Here is a 17,122-nt window from a genome sequence, read left to right on the forward strand (position 1 = left end):
GGGAGGATTAATAAATTCAGATTAATTAATCCAATGGGACTATTGAAATGAACTTATTAAATAAATCCTTAGATTTATTAATAAGCAGATGAATGAGGAATTTAATCAAATTGCTAATGAATTCAATTAAATTGGGAAGAGGGATTAATTAAATAATTGCTTATTTAATTAATTATTTTCAGACCATTTTTAGGTATATACAGTCACCATAACCATCCATCATCAAATGATGAATCCAAATCATTGCCTAAGCTCCCATTAGACCATGCAACTAAGTTCTCTAGGCATTGTGACAAACATATCTTAATTGAAGATCCTTCATGGCCCCGACACGATCAAAGAACTCAACTAAGAGCTCCTAGAAGGATGATTCAAACCACGATTTACAAACTAAGAAGATACAATTGCACATCCTTTGTCAATAAAACCAAAGATTTCAACTACAATCTGAAGGTAGAATCTAAGAGCTCCTCATGACACCAACACCCATTGCAAAATATCATCTATCTTTTAATCAAAGATTGCCCATGGCTCACAATTCATTGTAACAATAGCAACTTAGAACCCAAAATCTTAAAACAAAGAAGATATAATACAATATGTTACATAAAGCTCCCACTAAAAGTGATAACAAGTTGTACATGGGATCATAAAAACATCATCACCAAAAATCCATTGAAAGTGAATAAAGCCTCTCGTGCACCATAATCTACTGCTAATATTCAAATGAACAACTATATCATAAATAAAATCCTTTTCTCACTACAATTGAAATACTAATGTAATAACGGTGATCGACAACAAGGCCTACTAAATTGAAAATTTACAAGATCATCACATATGCAACATCTCAAAAAGGAAATACATAACTAGTGATTCAATATGAAACAACTGAAATAATCAACCGCACATCAATATCATGCAAAATAGAGATAATCAGACATAAAATGTGGATTTCCAGGACTCAAACACCAAAATCAACATTAGATCTAATTTTCCAAACAAACCCAAATGGGAGTAACCATAAATCAATAAGAACTTTCTAAGCAACCATGCAAACTTGTAACTATCTCCATCTAGAACACCCTGAATCTAGTCTTACCACAATCTACATACCACAATTTTTAGTTAACATGTAAAACCATCACTATAAATCTGAAGTCTATTTAGACATTCAGATATTCATATTACACATGTCATTTGAACAATAAAAATATCATAGATCTACAAAACCCAATAGTTGAAAACAAGAGACCACTACAACCCAATTAAAAAGGAAAGTTGTATAGAAGCTTAAACCATTTAAAACATGTCCTTTGCATGATTCACAAAGAGGTTAGTGGCTTATCTTCCAATCCTTTTCATGTAACCATGAGCTAAAACCATGAACACAATATAAGCACTCCATTTCGTAGTCCAAATAGTTGGTGTATCTCCATGTGACCATGATGTCAATACCTATCCAACATGAACACCTTCTCATTGTATATGACCACAAGGTAAAGGAACAAAACCACCGAACAAGAGGATACACACATATTATCAAATAAGAGCTTCGGGCTACCAAACCATAACCAAATCCATGAAGATCCATAAACATGAGCTTCAAATGCCCAACATAGATCACATTAATAATATCCACGGTTTCCAATCTCACAAATATGCAAAACAAAGTTAATTTACAAAACATTCATTTTAGCCCCATAAGACTTTCAAAGATCTTTAATACCTTCTAAATGATTTTCAGAAGCTTTCCATGCTAAGAAACCAAACATAGAGGAATGCCCAGAATGCTCAACCTTTGACTCTGATACTAAATGTTGGGAAATATACATTATAATACTAAAGATTGTGAAGATCAATCTCTATCCAATAAATTAATCAAAGGATGAGATTGAAGGCTTGGATAACAACAACACAAAAATTTGAAACTTATACGCAAATCTAAAAATTTAGTTGTCTTAATTGTGGAACTCCCATGATTAGATCCTTCTTCTTTATGATGCCAAAAATCAGCCTGTTAACCATGCTTAATAAACCTATCTGATGTGAACGTGTAACAATAATAAATGATGATTAACATCAACATATTATAGCAACAATAAGGCATAAATCACCAACATAACATCTACACATAACACAAGATTTAAATGGATAAACCCTTGCGGAAGAAAAAATTGCACCAATAAGAGAGGACAAGCTTGTATTAATAACAATGAAGGTTCTTACAATACAATCACTCCCATTCTCCTCTTTGCCTCCACCATAGCAACACCTATGCACATGTGAACAATCTCCTTATGCCTCTCATTTGTCCTTTGTTCCTGTAGAGAAATCTACACTCAACTATTCTGCTTTATTCTATACCCAAAAAGCTGAATTTGTAGAATTGCAAGAGCTCCAAAACCACCAATAAAGGTTCCCAAAGAAGACTTTTAATTCCCCATGAACACAACCCTTGGAATGCCTTCATGGAACTTGAAAAGACATCAATTTAGCTTCTAATACCTTCCATCCAACATGGACACATATTCTTGCAAGATAACATTACATTAAATATATAAATGACTGGAAACCAAGAGGCACCTGTTGCCTCTTCCATGCTCCCACTTGGAGAAGTTCTCATGTCACTCTTTTTCCACTTTCTTAAGTCATCAAATATCTTATTCTATACATCCATAAGTGGAGAAAACAAATTTAAATAATTGTTTTCACAACCCACTTTAAATGCTACCAATGAAGCCCATAACCCATTATGAATGTATTACAAATTATGGTGAGAATTAAATATTACAACTTATTGTTTCAATACATCCTAAGTGCCTTAGAACACTTTCCAAGGATGTTGGAACCACGTGATAGGATTTACAAGGTAGATGGCAACTTAATCTAACATAACTGATTAAATTAATTGAATAAATAATGTATGTTATTGAATTGATGTTATCTAGGAAAGGCTGGATTGGTTATTAAATAGTCATGAATTATCTAATTAATATTAGATCTGGTGTAATGATGATGGAAATGTGGGAATGTATTTTCGGTGTCTACCAATAAAACTATCTATCCCCATATTTATCTTAACAATGTTTATATTTTACTCTGCAAACCTTTTTATCCATATTATTTCTTCTTCAACATCATACTTGTGCATCAATTAGGACTATTGCCTTTTCTAAAGCATATATCACAACTTGAGAGTCATTTTCAATCTAAATCTTTAAAAGGTAACATTAAATCTAGAAAGAGCCTCCCATCCAACTTTATATTGGCTTTCAAATGAGGGAAACTGGCTTTCAAATGAAGAAAACTAGATCCACCAAATAAGAGAGCTTCCCCTTGATCTTACACCACATAACTAGCTCTTGCTAAACCAAGATTGTGTTAGAGACATTGTTAAAGTTCTATCATTGGTTGAGTCAAACATTGACATCTTCATAATTTTTTACTATCTCTTGAACCATTCATGAGTTATTACATCACAATCTAAGATTGAATCTTTTAATACCTAAGAATCAATAACCCATTATTCTAGATTAGCTATTGTGGTGACTTAGTACAAGATAAGCCACTATAATCTAGATGGAACACAATAATCGTAAGCCATGCTTTGCAAACTAATCAATGCTTAAAACTTGAAACTTCACAAGAATCAAAACCATATCACCTCACTCTACGAGTCCAACAAAATCTTAACAATAATAATTTAATTTTTATAAAAATAATACTATAATCCTATTATTTCTTAGAAACTTATTTTAACAAACTAAATAATTTGAAATAACAAGTATTAACCACTTTCATAATCACGTGAGATAATTCTTCAACTAAAATTAAAATACATAAATCGATATATTATACATAAAAATAAAAATAAGAATATGAATTTGATTCTTAGCGTAAAAAACTACAATACAAAAAAAAACTATTACTCTGAAATGTAGAAATTTCGTCTCTACAATTGCGTATAAACTATTATTTGTAGTTATAAAACTCCGTAATGACCGAACCGTACTTTTAGACATAAACGATCGCTCCCCACTTTCCAAACATGGAAATACAAATCCTATATTTTGTTTTATAGGTAATACATTTTATTTTTAAGCGGAACAAATTCTCTCTCCAAAAGCCTGTCCGAACATAAAGTAAAAAAACACTCAACCTACATTTCCCGCTCTACGACATTCCGTTGGGCGGCTTCTCTGAATTTTATGCAATCCGGAGGCCAGGGTTTCGATTCCGTAGTTTTCTTTCCAGAACAGTAGCCTTGTGAGTGTCAGCTGCGAAAATGTTCATAAAGCAGGTTAGCTTTTTTGTTCTAGCTATTTAATTCTTTTCTCAGCTGGTGAATTGTAATTAAATTTCAGTAGAGTGAAAACTGAGCCCAGATTTATCCATAATGCTGTTTGTGGAGCGGCCCTTAGCTCGGCTGAATTAAGTAAACTAGGTTTATGCAAAATTTCAGGTCATAGTATGCCGAGTCTCTAGTATGAATATCATAATAGTTTTGCCTGCGTTTTTTTTTCTGCATTTACCTGGTTCAGTGACTGCAGGGTTGCGTACATTTTTGTTGTCTACTTTAATAATATATTTTTTCTTTTGGATGCGTTGAATTTGATGTAGCAATTTCCTGGCCCAGCAATTGTAGGGTTTACGAATAATTTTTCAAATTTTTTCACCAATTCACGTGTTTAGAGTTTTCATTATGAATTATAATTTTTGGTTTCAATTTCTGGTTGTAGTCGTCAATGTCTGTAACTGTAGGGTTTCGCAGCCATTTATTTCAGAAGCTCAACGGTTTATCTGATTAGAGTTGTTATTATGACTGCTTAAGTTATTTTGTGGTATTTTGCATTTCTTGTTGCTGTTAATTGGCTCAGTAACTGTAGGGTTACTTATATAATTTCAATTTTTTTTTTATTATGTTAAAAAATTTCCAACAATATTTGTTTAGAGATGTTTTTATGGTTGTTTAATGATTTAATCTTTAATGTTTTTTTGGTGTTAAATTTCTCATTCCAGTTGCCTGGTTCAGCGACTAAATGATTAGCAGTTATATTATATATACTTAGTTCTAATATTAAATTAATTTTTTTAAGTGATTTATGCGCTGAAGATTGTTATTATGACTTTTATGTTCATTCTGATTCCAGATGTCTGGCTCAGTAAGTGGGTTACATAGTTGATTTTTAATAATAATTCCAAATTAAATTACTTTTGTGTAAAGTGTTTTTTTATTGTAGTGTTACGTCAATATTTATTTATTTTTTGTTTTATTTTTTTTAAACAATCGATGTGTTAAAAGTATATATGTGATTGTTACAATCATTCGCTTGCATTGAAAATTCAGTTGCAGTTGTCTGTTTCAGTGGTTGTAGGGTAACAGGGCGATTCATTTATTTTTAATATTTTTTCCAATACTAAATAAGCGTTGTGTTTGAATTGTTTTCTTTTGCTAAAATAAATGGAGGTTGATGAATTCCTGCCTAAAAGAAACAACAGAGCATAACCCTGGAAATTACTGAATGCTTCATATACTTGCTTTGGAGAGTTTTTACATATGAACTTATTAACATCACAATACTGAAGGGCCAAAATCTAATTATCATACTTAGTGAATCAAAGAACTATTTTCAGCTTGCAAATGCACTAAGACCCAAATCTGATGACTACCATATGCTATTAGTAAACCAGAAGCAACAATTACACTCCAATATTGTTCATAGTATTTGATCCAAAGCAAGACTGCAAATTAGAATGAAGAGAAAACTCTGTGGGATTTGGAAGCCTGCCAGATCCTTGCTTCTATGCACAACTGGAATGACCATATCCAAGGATTGCATCTTCTCCATGTTCTTCGTGCTGTGGGGTCATGTTTTGTGCAAGCCTTGTCTTGTCCTCAGCTTTCCACGGTGCAGACTATTCGTTTGTTAGATGTCTGTGATTGTTTTTGGGACCAGGGTGATAGAACCTGGAAACCTCACATTAGCTGGGAGGGGGTAATGATGGCCCTTGGAACTAAGTGCACGACTTACTCCACCATGTTAACCATCATTATATTACATGATGCTTCCAGTTCAGCATCTTCTCCACAATTTTTTTTTTCAGCAGGTATTTGAATCATCCAGTGATGGAGCTCTGATATTCGCCTTAGAGGTCAGCCACAATTCTATGAAACAGAACATGAAGCAGCAATTTCCTGCTCTCAGCATCCTTCACTTTCCTATTCAAATATTATTCAGAAGACACTCTTAGTTCCTTCATGGAATGCTTGGAGATCATTATCTCAGCACCCATTGGCCATAACTGAAGTAATAAAGTGCACGGGTTCCTTGCCAAATACATTAATTTCAACTGAAGTCTCTGAATGGATGTTGGAAACATCAGCAATTTTAAGGGCAGGGAATCAGGAAAGAAGTACCATCAGCAATTTTAAGGGCAGGGAATCAGGAAAGAAGTACTGGACCCCCAGCTTAAAACTGATCTGAAACAGGAAGCCTAAGATAAGCAAATAAATAAGCCAGGGAATGGATTTGAAGAATCTTTGAAATGCTTTATCTTGCTTAATTAAGAAAGCTATGGTGTTGCCACCTGAATTCATCATAGCACATCAGCTACCAAATGAATGAGTTGTTAAAGTGAAATCTAAGCAATTAAGGCATACAATCATCGAGCATTATAGCCTTATATTGATGGATAAAGAGTGGAAAGTGGCATAGGCCTTCAAATGATTTCCTCTAATGTGGTAGGATCATTCTTAGCCTTTAAATCTTGGAAATTAGCCCATGGTTAGCTAGGCAGTTGTTGAGACATGGACCAGCTAGGACTCGAACCTAGGACCTTCCATGCGCTGCTGGAGTGCTCTACCACTGAGCTACTGGCCCCTCTTGGACCAGTCCATCGTCGGTCTGGGTGTGGCTTATTTCCAACACCAACACCCCCCCTTAAGCCACACCTCTCGTGTGCTTGGGGCTCCTAGCCTGGACCTAGCTCTGATCTTATGTTGAGACATGGACCAGCTAGGACTCGAACCTAGGACCTTCCATACGCTGCTGGAGTGCTCTACCACTGGGCTACTGGCCCCTCTTGGACCAGTCCATGGTCGGTCCGGGTGTGGCTTATTTCCAACACCAACAGCAGTGAACTGCCTTATTTCCTTCCCAATATACATGGTGCTATTTAGTTAGTTTGAAGTTCTGAGATAGATTATGAGCTTCACAAAAAATTAGCTCCAAATGCTATAATCTCTCAGAGCGTTAATAAGTAGATGTGAGTCATCTTCCATCACCTTCCATCACTAGCTTCTCGATCGCTGATGATACTGCCAATTTTAGGCCTTCAACAAATCCAATTTCATGGGCTTTATTGCTTGTGACAATCCCCAGGGGGGTGAAGAAAGCACTAATGTATGGTTGTTGTAGACAGTGAATGATTTGTCCCTCTCCTGCTATGCCTGGATTTTCCCAAGAAGCTCCATCAAAATTGAGTTTTTTAAAGCCAAGAGGCACAGTTTCCCACTTAATACCAGTTTGACTCACCTTATTAAACTAGCCTCTGTGTTAAGAGTTGTTATTATGACTGTTGTAATCAATTTTATTTTGTAGTTATTGGTTGTTACAGTTGTTTGATTGAGTGACCACAGGGTTATGCAGTTTTTTGATTTCTGGTAAGGACTTTATGGGCCGCTACAGGTCTTGTGGTGTGAGCCCACTAGGGATTAAACTATAGACCTCAACACAGTGACTGCCTTAACCAATTTGTCTGGATCAATGGATTACAGGATTATATAGACGTATTTAATTTTCATATTCAGAAGTGTCAAAGATTTTATGTGTTCAAAGTTCTTATTAAGACTTATAATTTCCTTTGTGTGCAATTTTTTGTTGAATTTGTAATGTGCTCCTTACAAATGTATTCAAGAATAAGTTTGGAGTTTCTGGATGTTGTGTATGTGGTTAAAAGGCAACAAGTGCGTTTTCGCTACTACCTTGTGTAAGTGTTTAACATGAAATAGCCTGAGAATAACTGCCAACGATTCTATTTTGCAGTTTTGGTGTGTTTACAAAGTTTGGTTTTGGGTGCCTCTGTAATCGTATTCAGAAGCATGCTAATGGATGTGCATGTGACATAAGTATTTCCAACAGTGTCATATTTAAGTGCAGACACAGTTATCATATAATGCTGTAGGCTAATTACTAAGTAATGCTCTCAGGTGATCATTGAAGGTTTTAAAAGCTACAAGGAGCAGGTGGCAACAGAGCCATTTAGTCCAAAGCATAACTGTGTAGGTAATGTTACTTTTTAGCCTGTTGTGTCTCTTGAATAAAAATGTTGTTATTTCTTTACAAATTCTGGGTATCTTAAATTTCATATCAGCAATGTTTGAACTGCAACTTGTATGCTTTACTTGTATATAATCTTTGTCTGTAAAAGTTCTCGTGGATTGAATGCTAGATGTTACAGTCAATAAGATGACAGAGTGGAGAATAAATTAAAAGTATGGTGAGGTCCAAGGGTGAATGCTTTGACATTGAATTACTAATATAGGTACTATACTAGGTCATATGTAGAACATTTTACGTGTAATTTTATTCATATGCTTATTGTAGGCAATAGACACATTGAAGAATGAATGAGGAAATTCATAATTTGTAGTTGTACATATAAAATCAAGGAGTGTTTGATGAAGCTTATTGCATGGAGAGATAGCTAATGGAATGTTTTAATACTATATAGAGCGCCTTAATATTTCCAGTTAAATTGAAGGTCTTAAAAGTATAAGCTCCAATAAGAAAGAGATGCATTGTGAGAGATGAAAGTAATTTCTGGCTTTTGATTATCCTAGCTCAATAGGAAGTGCAATTGGCAGAACAACTAGGTTGATAATGATACGTTTGTCCCTTTTACAAGTTTACCTTTCTAACTACCATTTTCTATGTTCATTTAAGGTAGGGACCTTGACATCTTGAAAACATGGTGTGAAATATAAAAAGAGTAAACCATAGTGGGGAAGTCAATTTTTTAAGAAACCTAAGAATAATAATTTTTAACATAAATGGATTCTATTTTTGATTTTGTTTGATATTTATTTTATCTCATGCTAAGTCATTGAATTGGATTTGGGGAATGGGTATGGGTATGTGTATGGTATGTTGGTATGATAAGTTTCTTTGGGGGGTTGGGTATGTTTTGGGTATGACTGTGCAAAAAACATATAAAAATCATATGTATATTTTTTTATAGTACGAGCGTGCAAAAAACGTATAAAAATCATATATATATTTATTTATATTATATATGGATTTATTAATACTTTATATATATATATATAGTCTAAAAACAAAAGTTAAGCTCTAAATACCACACATACTAAACAAAGCTACTATAAATATTTAAAAATTGAAATATAATATGCTAATGTATTTATAATATTTAATATCTATACATAAAATTAAAATCTTATAATAAATATAAATTACAAGTATTTATAATAACTCCCATTAATGAGGATGGTATAGTTAAATGCCTAATCTAAAAAATGAAGCCATTTGGATCCCCCCAAATCCTAACTGGATCAAATTGAATTTTGATGGGGCCTGAAAAGAGAACCTCAACATTATATAAACCCTTGTTAAGGGGGATGGTAGAGTTAAGTGCCTAATCTAAGAAATGACACCATTTGGATGTTACCAAATCCTAATTGGGTCAAATTGACTTTTGATGGGGCCTCAAAAGAGAACCTTGACATTTCAAGTGTAGGATGCATCATCAAGAATGAAAATTGAAAGATCATTGGTCGAATGTTGAAAAACTTGAAGAAGGCACAAATAGTAAAGCTCAGATTCAAATTTTTAAATGCAAAATTGTGGAAATAGAAGGGGACTCTATGATAATTATTTAGTGGAAAAGAGAAAATCAGCTAATTGGAAAATCAACAACTTATTATTACAAGTTTGGCCTCTTTTGGAGAATATTGCCATAAATCATATATTCAGAGAGATAAATTTTGAATTTGATTTTCTTGCAAATAATGCCACCATAATGTACAAGGAAAGCATAATAAATTCTAACCTAATTCCTTCGCCAAATTTGCAAGAGTTAATGGTGACCAAGGATACTTAAAGATAACATATAAAAATAAACTATATTAAGGACAATCAATACAAAATATGTTTGGAGCTGATCATTTGAAGCCAAATTTGATTCTATGATCAATTAGGTTTGTTTGGCTTGTTCCAAGCAAGGACCCTTCAAGAATTTTGTTATAGTCGACTTTTAAGTCTTTTTGTCTAATTATGAAACACCTTTATCTTGTTTTTCCTCCATTTTCTCCAGATGTAGTTCATATCCCTGCTACAATGGATACCGATATACTCTAGTGTGTTTGATTTGCAATCAAAGGAAAATGGCCGGTATTAGTGAACAAAGGATGAAAAGTATTTTTAATTGTACATCAATTACAATTATCTTGCGCATACGAGCATCAACATTAGACCAATACAAGCTCCTTAGGAGCAAACACATTAGAAATAACCTATGGAAGACCAAGAGTCATCTCTTTGAAATCCACTTTTATTTATAAACCACCTCCATATTAGAAGCCAACTATGGAAGACCAAGAGTCATGTTGACGGGTGTTTTATGACTACACCAACACAGAATAAAGTGCCAAAGGACACTATCCTTTCTTGAGCAAAGACCCCTCATATGCTAAGATCATAGAGGCGACTCCAAGGTTCCTACTGCAAACATGCGGCTTTATGTTGGATATGAGCTCGTTTGGCTTGATGTATGTTAGTAATACAAAGGGACTTACATTTAGATAATTCTTTCACTTCTTTGCTGTGGCTGGAACTTCATCATTGGATATAGCAATTTTGTGATGCTCCTACTTCAAACGAACTGAATTGGAATGAACTGAAATTAAAAGGGGAAAGGGTTAGAGAAACCTAATTCTAATCCCAAGGACAATGATATAAATAGGTTGTGCTCCAATGGACAAATTCCACATAAACCAAGTTTTGCTTCGCCAAGCTTAGCAACAACTCCACAAGACATGTGCAATCTTCCAAGGGTTATGCAAAGAATTTTCATATCATAATGAACACCATCACAACAAACAATGTACATTCAATGATCGAAGTTAAGCATCCATATAAAAAAAGGCTTAGGCTAACTTTACACTGCAAATACATATCATCTAAGTGCAAAACGTATGAACCATTGAAATTCATCAAACATTGTCACATTCTCCATTAACATCAATGCACTTCTAACAATTTGAGAAATCGAAGGAACACCATGCAACAGGTTGAAATAGACAAGAATCCACCATAGCTTCAATGTAATCGAGTTTTATTTCTCTAGGTCATATGCAATAATGTCTTCTCCTCCCACTACTTCTACTCCAAGGAGCAAGAGCTCTCTACTTCTAGTGAGCTAACTATGAATTACAAATGAGAAGGCAAGGCCTTTTATAGAACTCCTCCCACAAATGAACGACCAAGATTGATTTGAAATCAAGGGTTGAGTTTACAAGATGGAACCCTTGTTAAAGTCCCAAGTGTTACCTATATGTTTTTTTAATTATTATTATTGTCTTCCTTTTTCAATGAGATCACCCATCTCATAATATATATGCAAGAGGTGCCCTTTCACCAAGGGACACCATACTTTATTATAATATTAAATAATTAAATATTAATGATTATATATAAATTAATATAATATTAATATATCATATTATTAATAATTATAAATATAATTATATTATCACAATTAATAATATAATAATTATAATATAATTATATTATCTCACAACTAATAATATAATAATTATATTATCAATATAATCACAAGCTTTTACGTAGGCATGTGGATTCTGACCACAATTACAATAAAATCAACACTGCCTCTTAGCTAGGGAGGAATCCTATTCGACATCTTCTGGTTTGTCCTCCCGATGCTACCTTCAACACTCCCTCTTAGCTAGGGAGGAAATCCTTCTATCCTTCAATAAGTAATAACACCTTATAGTAAACACAATAGCTCCATTTATTGTGTGAGAGAAAGATATCACCTCACCGTGATATCAAAGGTTATGGCATATCCACGAATATCACGTCACATGATATCCACCATAACCACATAATGTAATATCCACCATTATGGCTTGTCCATAGATATCACATCTCATGATATCCACAATTATGACATTTAAGGACATCACTTCATGGCATGTCCATGAATATTACATCACATAACATCCACCATGAATATCTCTTTATGTAATATCAACCATCATGGCTTATCCACAAATATCACGTCTCATGATATCCATCATGATGGTATGGTCAATCAATATTGCAAGATCGTCACCTTACAATAATGATCAAAAGTACAAGTGTTCATCATTGTGAGATCGTCACCTCTCAATAATGTTCACAGGGGCTCAACAAGCACTGAACCAATGAAGTCATGGAGTCACACGCATGACATCCATCATGAACCATATCAGAGGGTGGAGACAAGGACTTTCACCTCAAGTCTCTCTCAAAGAGAAATGTATTAGCAAATCACAGAAGATCACTAATGTGGAGCCTCCCTCTCAATTAGAGCTTCATTTTTCCATATCTCCAAGTTTGTCTCGAAGGTTTGCATCACCCTTGGTGAATCCGAAGCCCACCAAGTATCCATCCATCCAAGGATATCACATGGAACTCTATCTCGTGAATCATATATTCCTCTAATTGCTACAATTTCCTAATCACTAGAGAAACCATCTCGACATGGTTGTAATGTCCCCATTCTGGATTTACCTCCATGAAGTCCTGAGACATCAATTTCAATTTAAAGTGAGAGTTGTAATGTTTTAATAAACATAACTTTATCACAATTGAATACATTTCATTATAATTTTGACTTAAAATTTTGAGAATAGTTTGGAGAATAGAACTTATCTTAATAGATTCCCCTTGATTTGTGCTAATCATAAATATGGTAATATCTCTCCTCAAAATTCGATCATAAATGTGGCTATGTCTTCTCCAGCTTGTTCCTCTATAACATTGTATCATATATTCTTCCCTTCACAACATTAACATTCTTCATAAGTCCATATTTTAGTCTTCGTAAGTCTACACTTATATCTTGTCATACTCTTTTCTCAAAACTTTGGGTTTATTACTATTTATGAATCGCAATTTTCCATTAAACAACAGCTTCTTAAGAAGCTAGCTACCTTCACTAATGCAAACATCTCCTTAATATGATCACCTTGTAATATATAATTCCTTGTATTTGAACTTTCACTATGAACAACGAACCATCTCTATGTTGTCCTTCCTTGTATAATGTTAATCGCTGCCCTTTGCACATTGTAGTTCATATACCTATTCAATCATCAATAAGACGTTTTCATCAACCTCCCATATTCATCTTCATATTTGTTATCCTTCCTATGATAGTTCTGCGCACTTAAGAATTATCGCTTCCCCGTATTTCCAATGTATATCTCTCTCTCGTGATCGATATAGAGAATACGAAACTCCAAGTTATTTCACTTACTATAGTCTTCCGTCCGTACTCATCGCAAATCCATTATGAATGATGGGCGTTGGAAATCTCTAGTATGGGTGTAGGATAGTCCGCAGTTTTGTATATCGAAGTAACAATTCATGGATTACATTTTGTGGTTCTTTGATTATCAAGGTGGAGATATGTATGTAATGGGCTTCTTATGCATGGCGTCTTTCTTCATAAAACATCCCTGCAATTTCTCCTCTATTCTACTACTTCAAGCGCTGCATACAAACTCCCTTAAGCGCACCAAATACAGATAAGAGTAAGAAGAAGATAATCCTCCAAGGTCGAAGCTCATGTCAATGATCCACCAAGGGAATGTGTATGTTGTAATTCCCTGTATGTACTCTTTAGGATGTAAAACTGATTTCTTATAATTTCAATTGTAAAAGACTTCTTCCATCAAAACTTATACTCCAAAAATGCCTTCCCTATTCCCGAGAACATTGAATGTCCCATTCAAACTATTGCTGTTGAGGAAGAGAACTTCGAGCTTTGGCAGCATTCCGAAGGCTGGAGGAATGAAGCCACTAAAATCATTATAAGCCAGGTTCAACTCTCTTAACCTTGCTCTGATACCATGATAAAGTCCCAGGTATTGCCTATATTTTTTTAATTTTTATTATTGTTATCTTCCTTTTTCATGAGATCACACATCTCATAATATATATGCAAGAGGTCCCCTTTCACCAAGGGACACCATACTTTATTATAATATTAAATAATTAAATATTAATGATTATATATATATATATTAATATAATATTAATATATTATTATATTATTAATAATTATAACTATAATTTATATTATCACAATTAATAATATAATAATTCTAATATAATTATATTATAACATAATATAATTATATTATCTCACAACTAATAATATAATAATTATATTATCAATATAATTATTATCAATATAATCACAAGCTTTTATGTAGGCCTGTGGATTTCGACCACAGCTACAATAAAATAAACACTCCCTCTTAGCTAGGGAGGAATCCTACTTGACATCTTTTGGTTCGTCCTCCCGACGCTATCTTCAATAACCCTAATAAGGGTTTTACTAACAATAGCTTCTGTGGCACAGAATAGTGGGGCCAAGTCGACCAATGAGAAAATTACATTTGGGGACACTTGTCCTTTTGAATATAAACCAATAATAAAATATTATCAGCACCTTTTAGAAGCTCTCTTGGATAAGTCAGGTTCATTGAATTTGGTCATGTTGACTTGAATACATGTGATTGGCTAGTGAAGGTGAGTATGCGCCACGTCAGATAGACTCAGTAACTCATCACGAGCAATATTCTCAAATTGCATTATTTTGTGATTAAGGTTCTAACTTTTCTGAAACTATCTCTCCTCAACCATCTTCTTCCTTCCATGTACTTGCTTGGGAATTCACCTTCGTGAAATGGATTGGACTCCCTTGTCGACGATTTTATCATTCTTGAAATCTTTCACACTTGAATTTTTTGACTCTTGATTTTGGATTTCCAGAGGAAATTCTTCCTTCTACGTTTATACTTGAACTTTGATATTTGAGGTCTTGAACCTTTAACACCTTGAACTGGATTGTCTTGAATTAGACTTCTTCACCTTGGGTCTTGTTGACGTGTATTTTATACACAATCATACACAGAATAAAATACCAATAGGTACCTTATCCTCTCTTGAGAAAATAGTCTCTAACTGCTGAAGATCTGCAAAAAGGATCAGTTAGATGGACTCCAAGGTTCTTTTAGTGGGGTCTCCACGTGTGGACAAGCTCTTTAGTGGTATGATGTGATTTGCTGTTTCCTCCAAGGGGCCTTACGTATTCAAAGCTCGAAGATTTTACTAAACTAAAAGGAACTTTCAAAAAATAGCAAAAGGACAGGGTTTGAGAGGTCTAATCTAGCCTAACCCTATGAATGACTTAGCATGAATGAGATTTGGCAAGACTCAACCAACTTCAATTTTGCCATAAGATAACAACTCAATTGAAATTAGTGCGATCTTCTAAGGTAATAATGATGTTCAATGCATCAAAGACCAAGGACACGACTACAAAGGTACATATCCTAGATACGAAAATGCTTGAAGGTTAAGGACTCAAAATGTTCTCCAGTCGACCACGCAAGGCGTTCCTACAATCAGCAAGAAGCTAGTGGTTTGGATAGCGAATCCTACCAAATATCAAATCTCACACTTAGTCTTTCAAATTAACAAACTACTTTGATTGAGCGTGATTCAAGTACATCCAACAACCATGAAGATAACTCAAGAAATTTGCAACAAAACACCATAACTTCAATATTTTATTGATTTCCAAGTCATCATATACAACAATTGCTTGAATTTCTCTCTTCAAGACTCAATCTTGCTACAAAATAAAAATTGCTTCTAACTCTAATCTCTCTATTTCACTCTTATCTGACTATTCGACTATTAACTATTCACTATTATCAAATGAAATGAAAAATGGGGGTATAAATAGCATCCCCAGTTACAATGAAAGGTCCAGATTGAAAGTAAATCAACGGACAAGATCATGACACCTAAACCCTAATTAGGGTTTGTTACAAATGACCTCCTTTTTACTGAACAATATTAAATACATAGCCAAATATTAAATTCGGCACAAAAATCTAGGAGGTATCAACCAATGAGAAATAAGATGTCATGTCATCTGTAACAACCTTTCATCTAGAATCTTATTCCCTTTCCAATTCTCTTTCTTAGCATATGCAATGAATTTTGTCACGATTCCTTCGATTTCTGTGATTGGAATCTCGGGAAGATTCTTGATACTCTCTTCTAAGTGGATGACCTGATCGAATGCATCTAGAAGAGCTGCGTCCCAAGTAGGTTCAAGTTCCTTTGTTCTATCAATCAGGAGCATGGTGGCATACATCTGATCATACTGCTCATCTGTAACATTTGCGTCCTTGCGAAAGATGATCTTGACTCTATCCTCAAATTCTTGTATATCCACATCTGTCTCGACCTCGATCCTTCTGCCAAGAATGGTACGAAGTACCTCAAATACTCTGTCCTGGATCGGATTGATCACCTCCTCAACTTGACCACATCTAACACTGATGTCCTCGAAGAGAACACTCTTTATATGGAGTAAGGTTGACCACTGAAACAAACTGTGAGAATCACCTTCTAAGATCCTCTCCTGCGTTAAAATTCTTCTGGATGTGTGTCTTATTACTTTCAAGACAGGGATGACAACGTCCTTGGTATGGGCAAATGCAGCTACTGTTGCCATCAATCTGTGGATTATCTCAAGAACTTGGATAGCCTGATGAATGATCTTCGACATCCTTGTAACAAATTCTATAGCCACTGTATGAGATCTATCCATCCAACTGCATGTACGCTGGACCAGGTTCCTGAATCTTTCTGCTTCATTGATCGATTGAAGGGGCAATGCCTGCACTGGTGATCTAACTGGATCCTGACGTCCCAAAGGTTCATTGATGTGACTGAAATATGTCCTCCATGCACCTCTCTCTCTCTCAAGCTTTCTATTCTTTTCCACC

General features: G+C 34.4%; 1 protein-coding gene across 1 annotated transcript in view; it reads left to right on the forward strand.

The window, feature by feature from the left end:
• Positions 1–4,091: 4,091 nt before the first annotated feature.
• The window catches only part of LOC131066381 (structural maintenance of chromosomes protein 3), a 152,014-nt gene continuing 138,983 nt past the window's right edge, over positions 4,092–17,122 (forward strand). Inside the window, exons 1-2 of the mRNA XM_058001134.2 lie at positions 4,092–4,303; positions 8,213–8,288. Coding sequence (XP_057857117.1) covers positions 4,289–4,303; positions 8,213–8,288 — 91 coding nt within the window. The 5' untranslated portion in view covers positions 4,092–4,288. The remainder of the gene's footprint in view (positions 4,304–8,212; positions 8,289–17,122) is intronic.

Source organism: Cryptomeria japonica, chromosome 3 (assembly GCF_030272615.1).
Source record: "Cryptomeria japonica chromosome 3, Sugi_1.0, whole genome shotgun sequence".
In the NCBI taxonomy this organism is placed as follows: domain Eukaryota; kingdom Viridiplantae; phylum Streptophyta; class Pinopsida; order Cupressales; family Cupressaceae; genus Cryptomeria; species Cryptomeria japonica.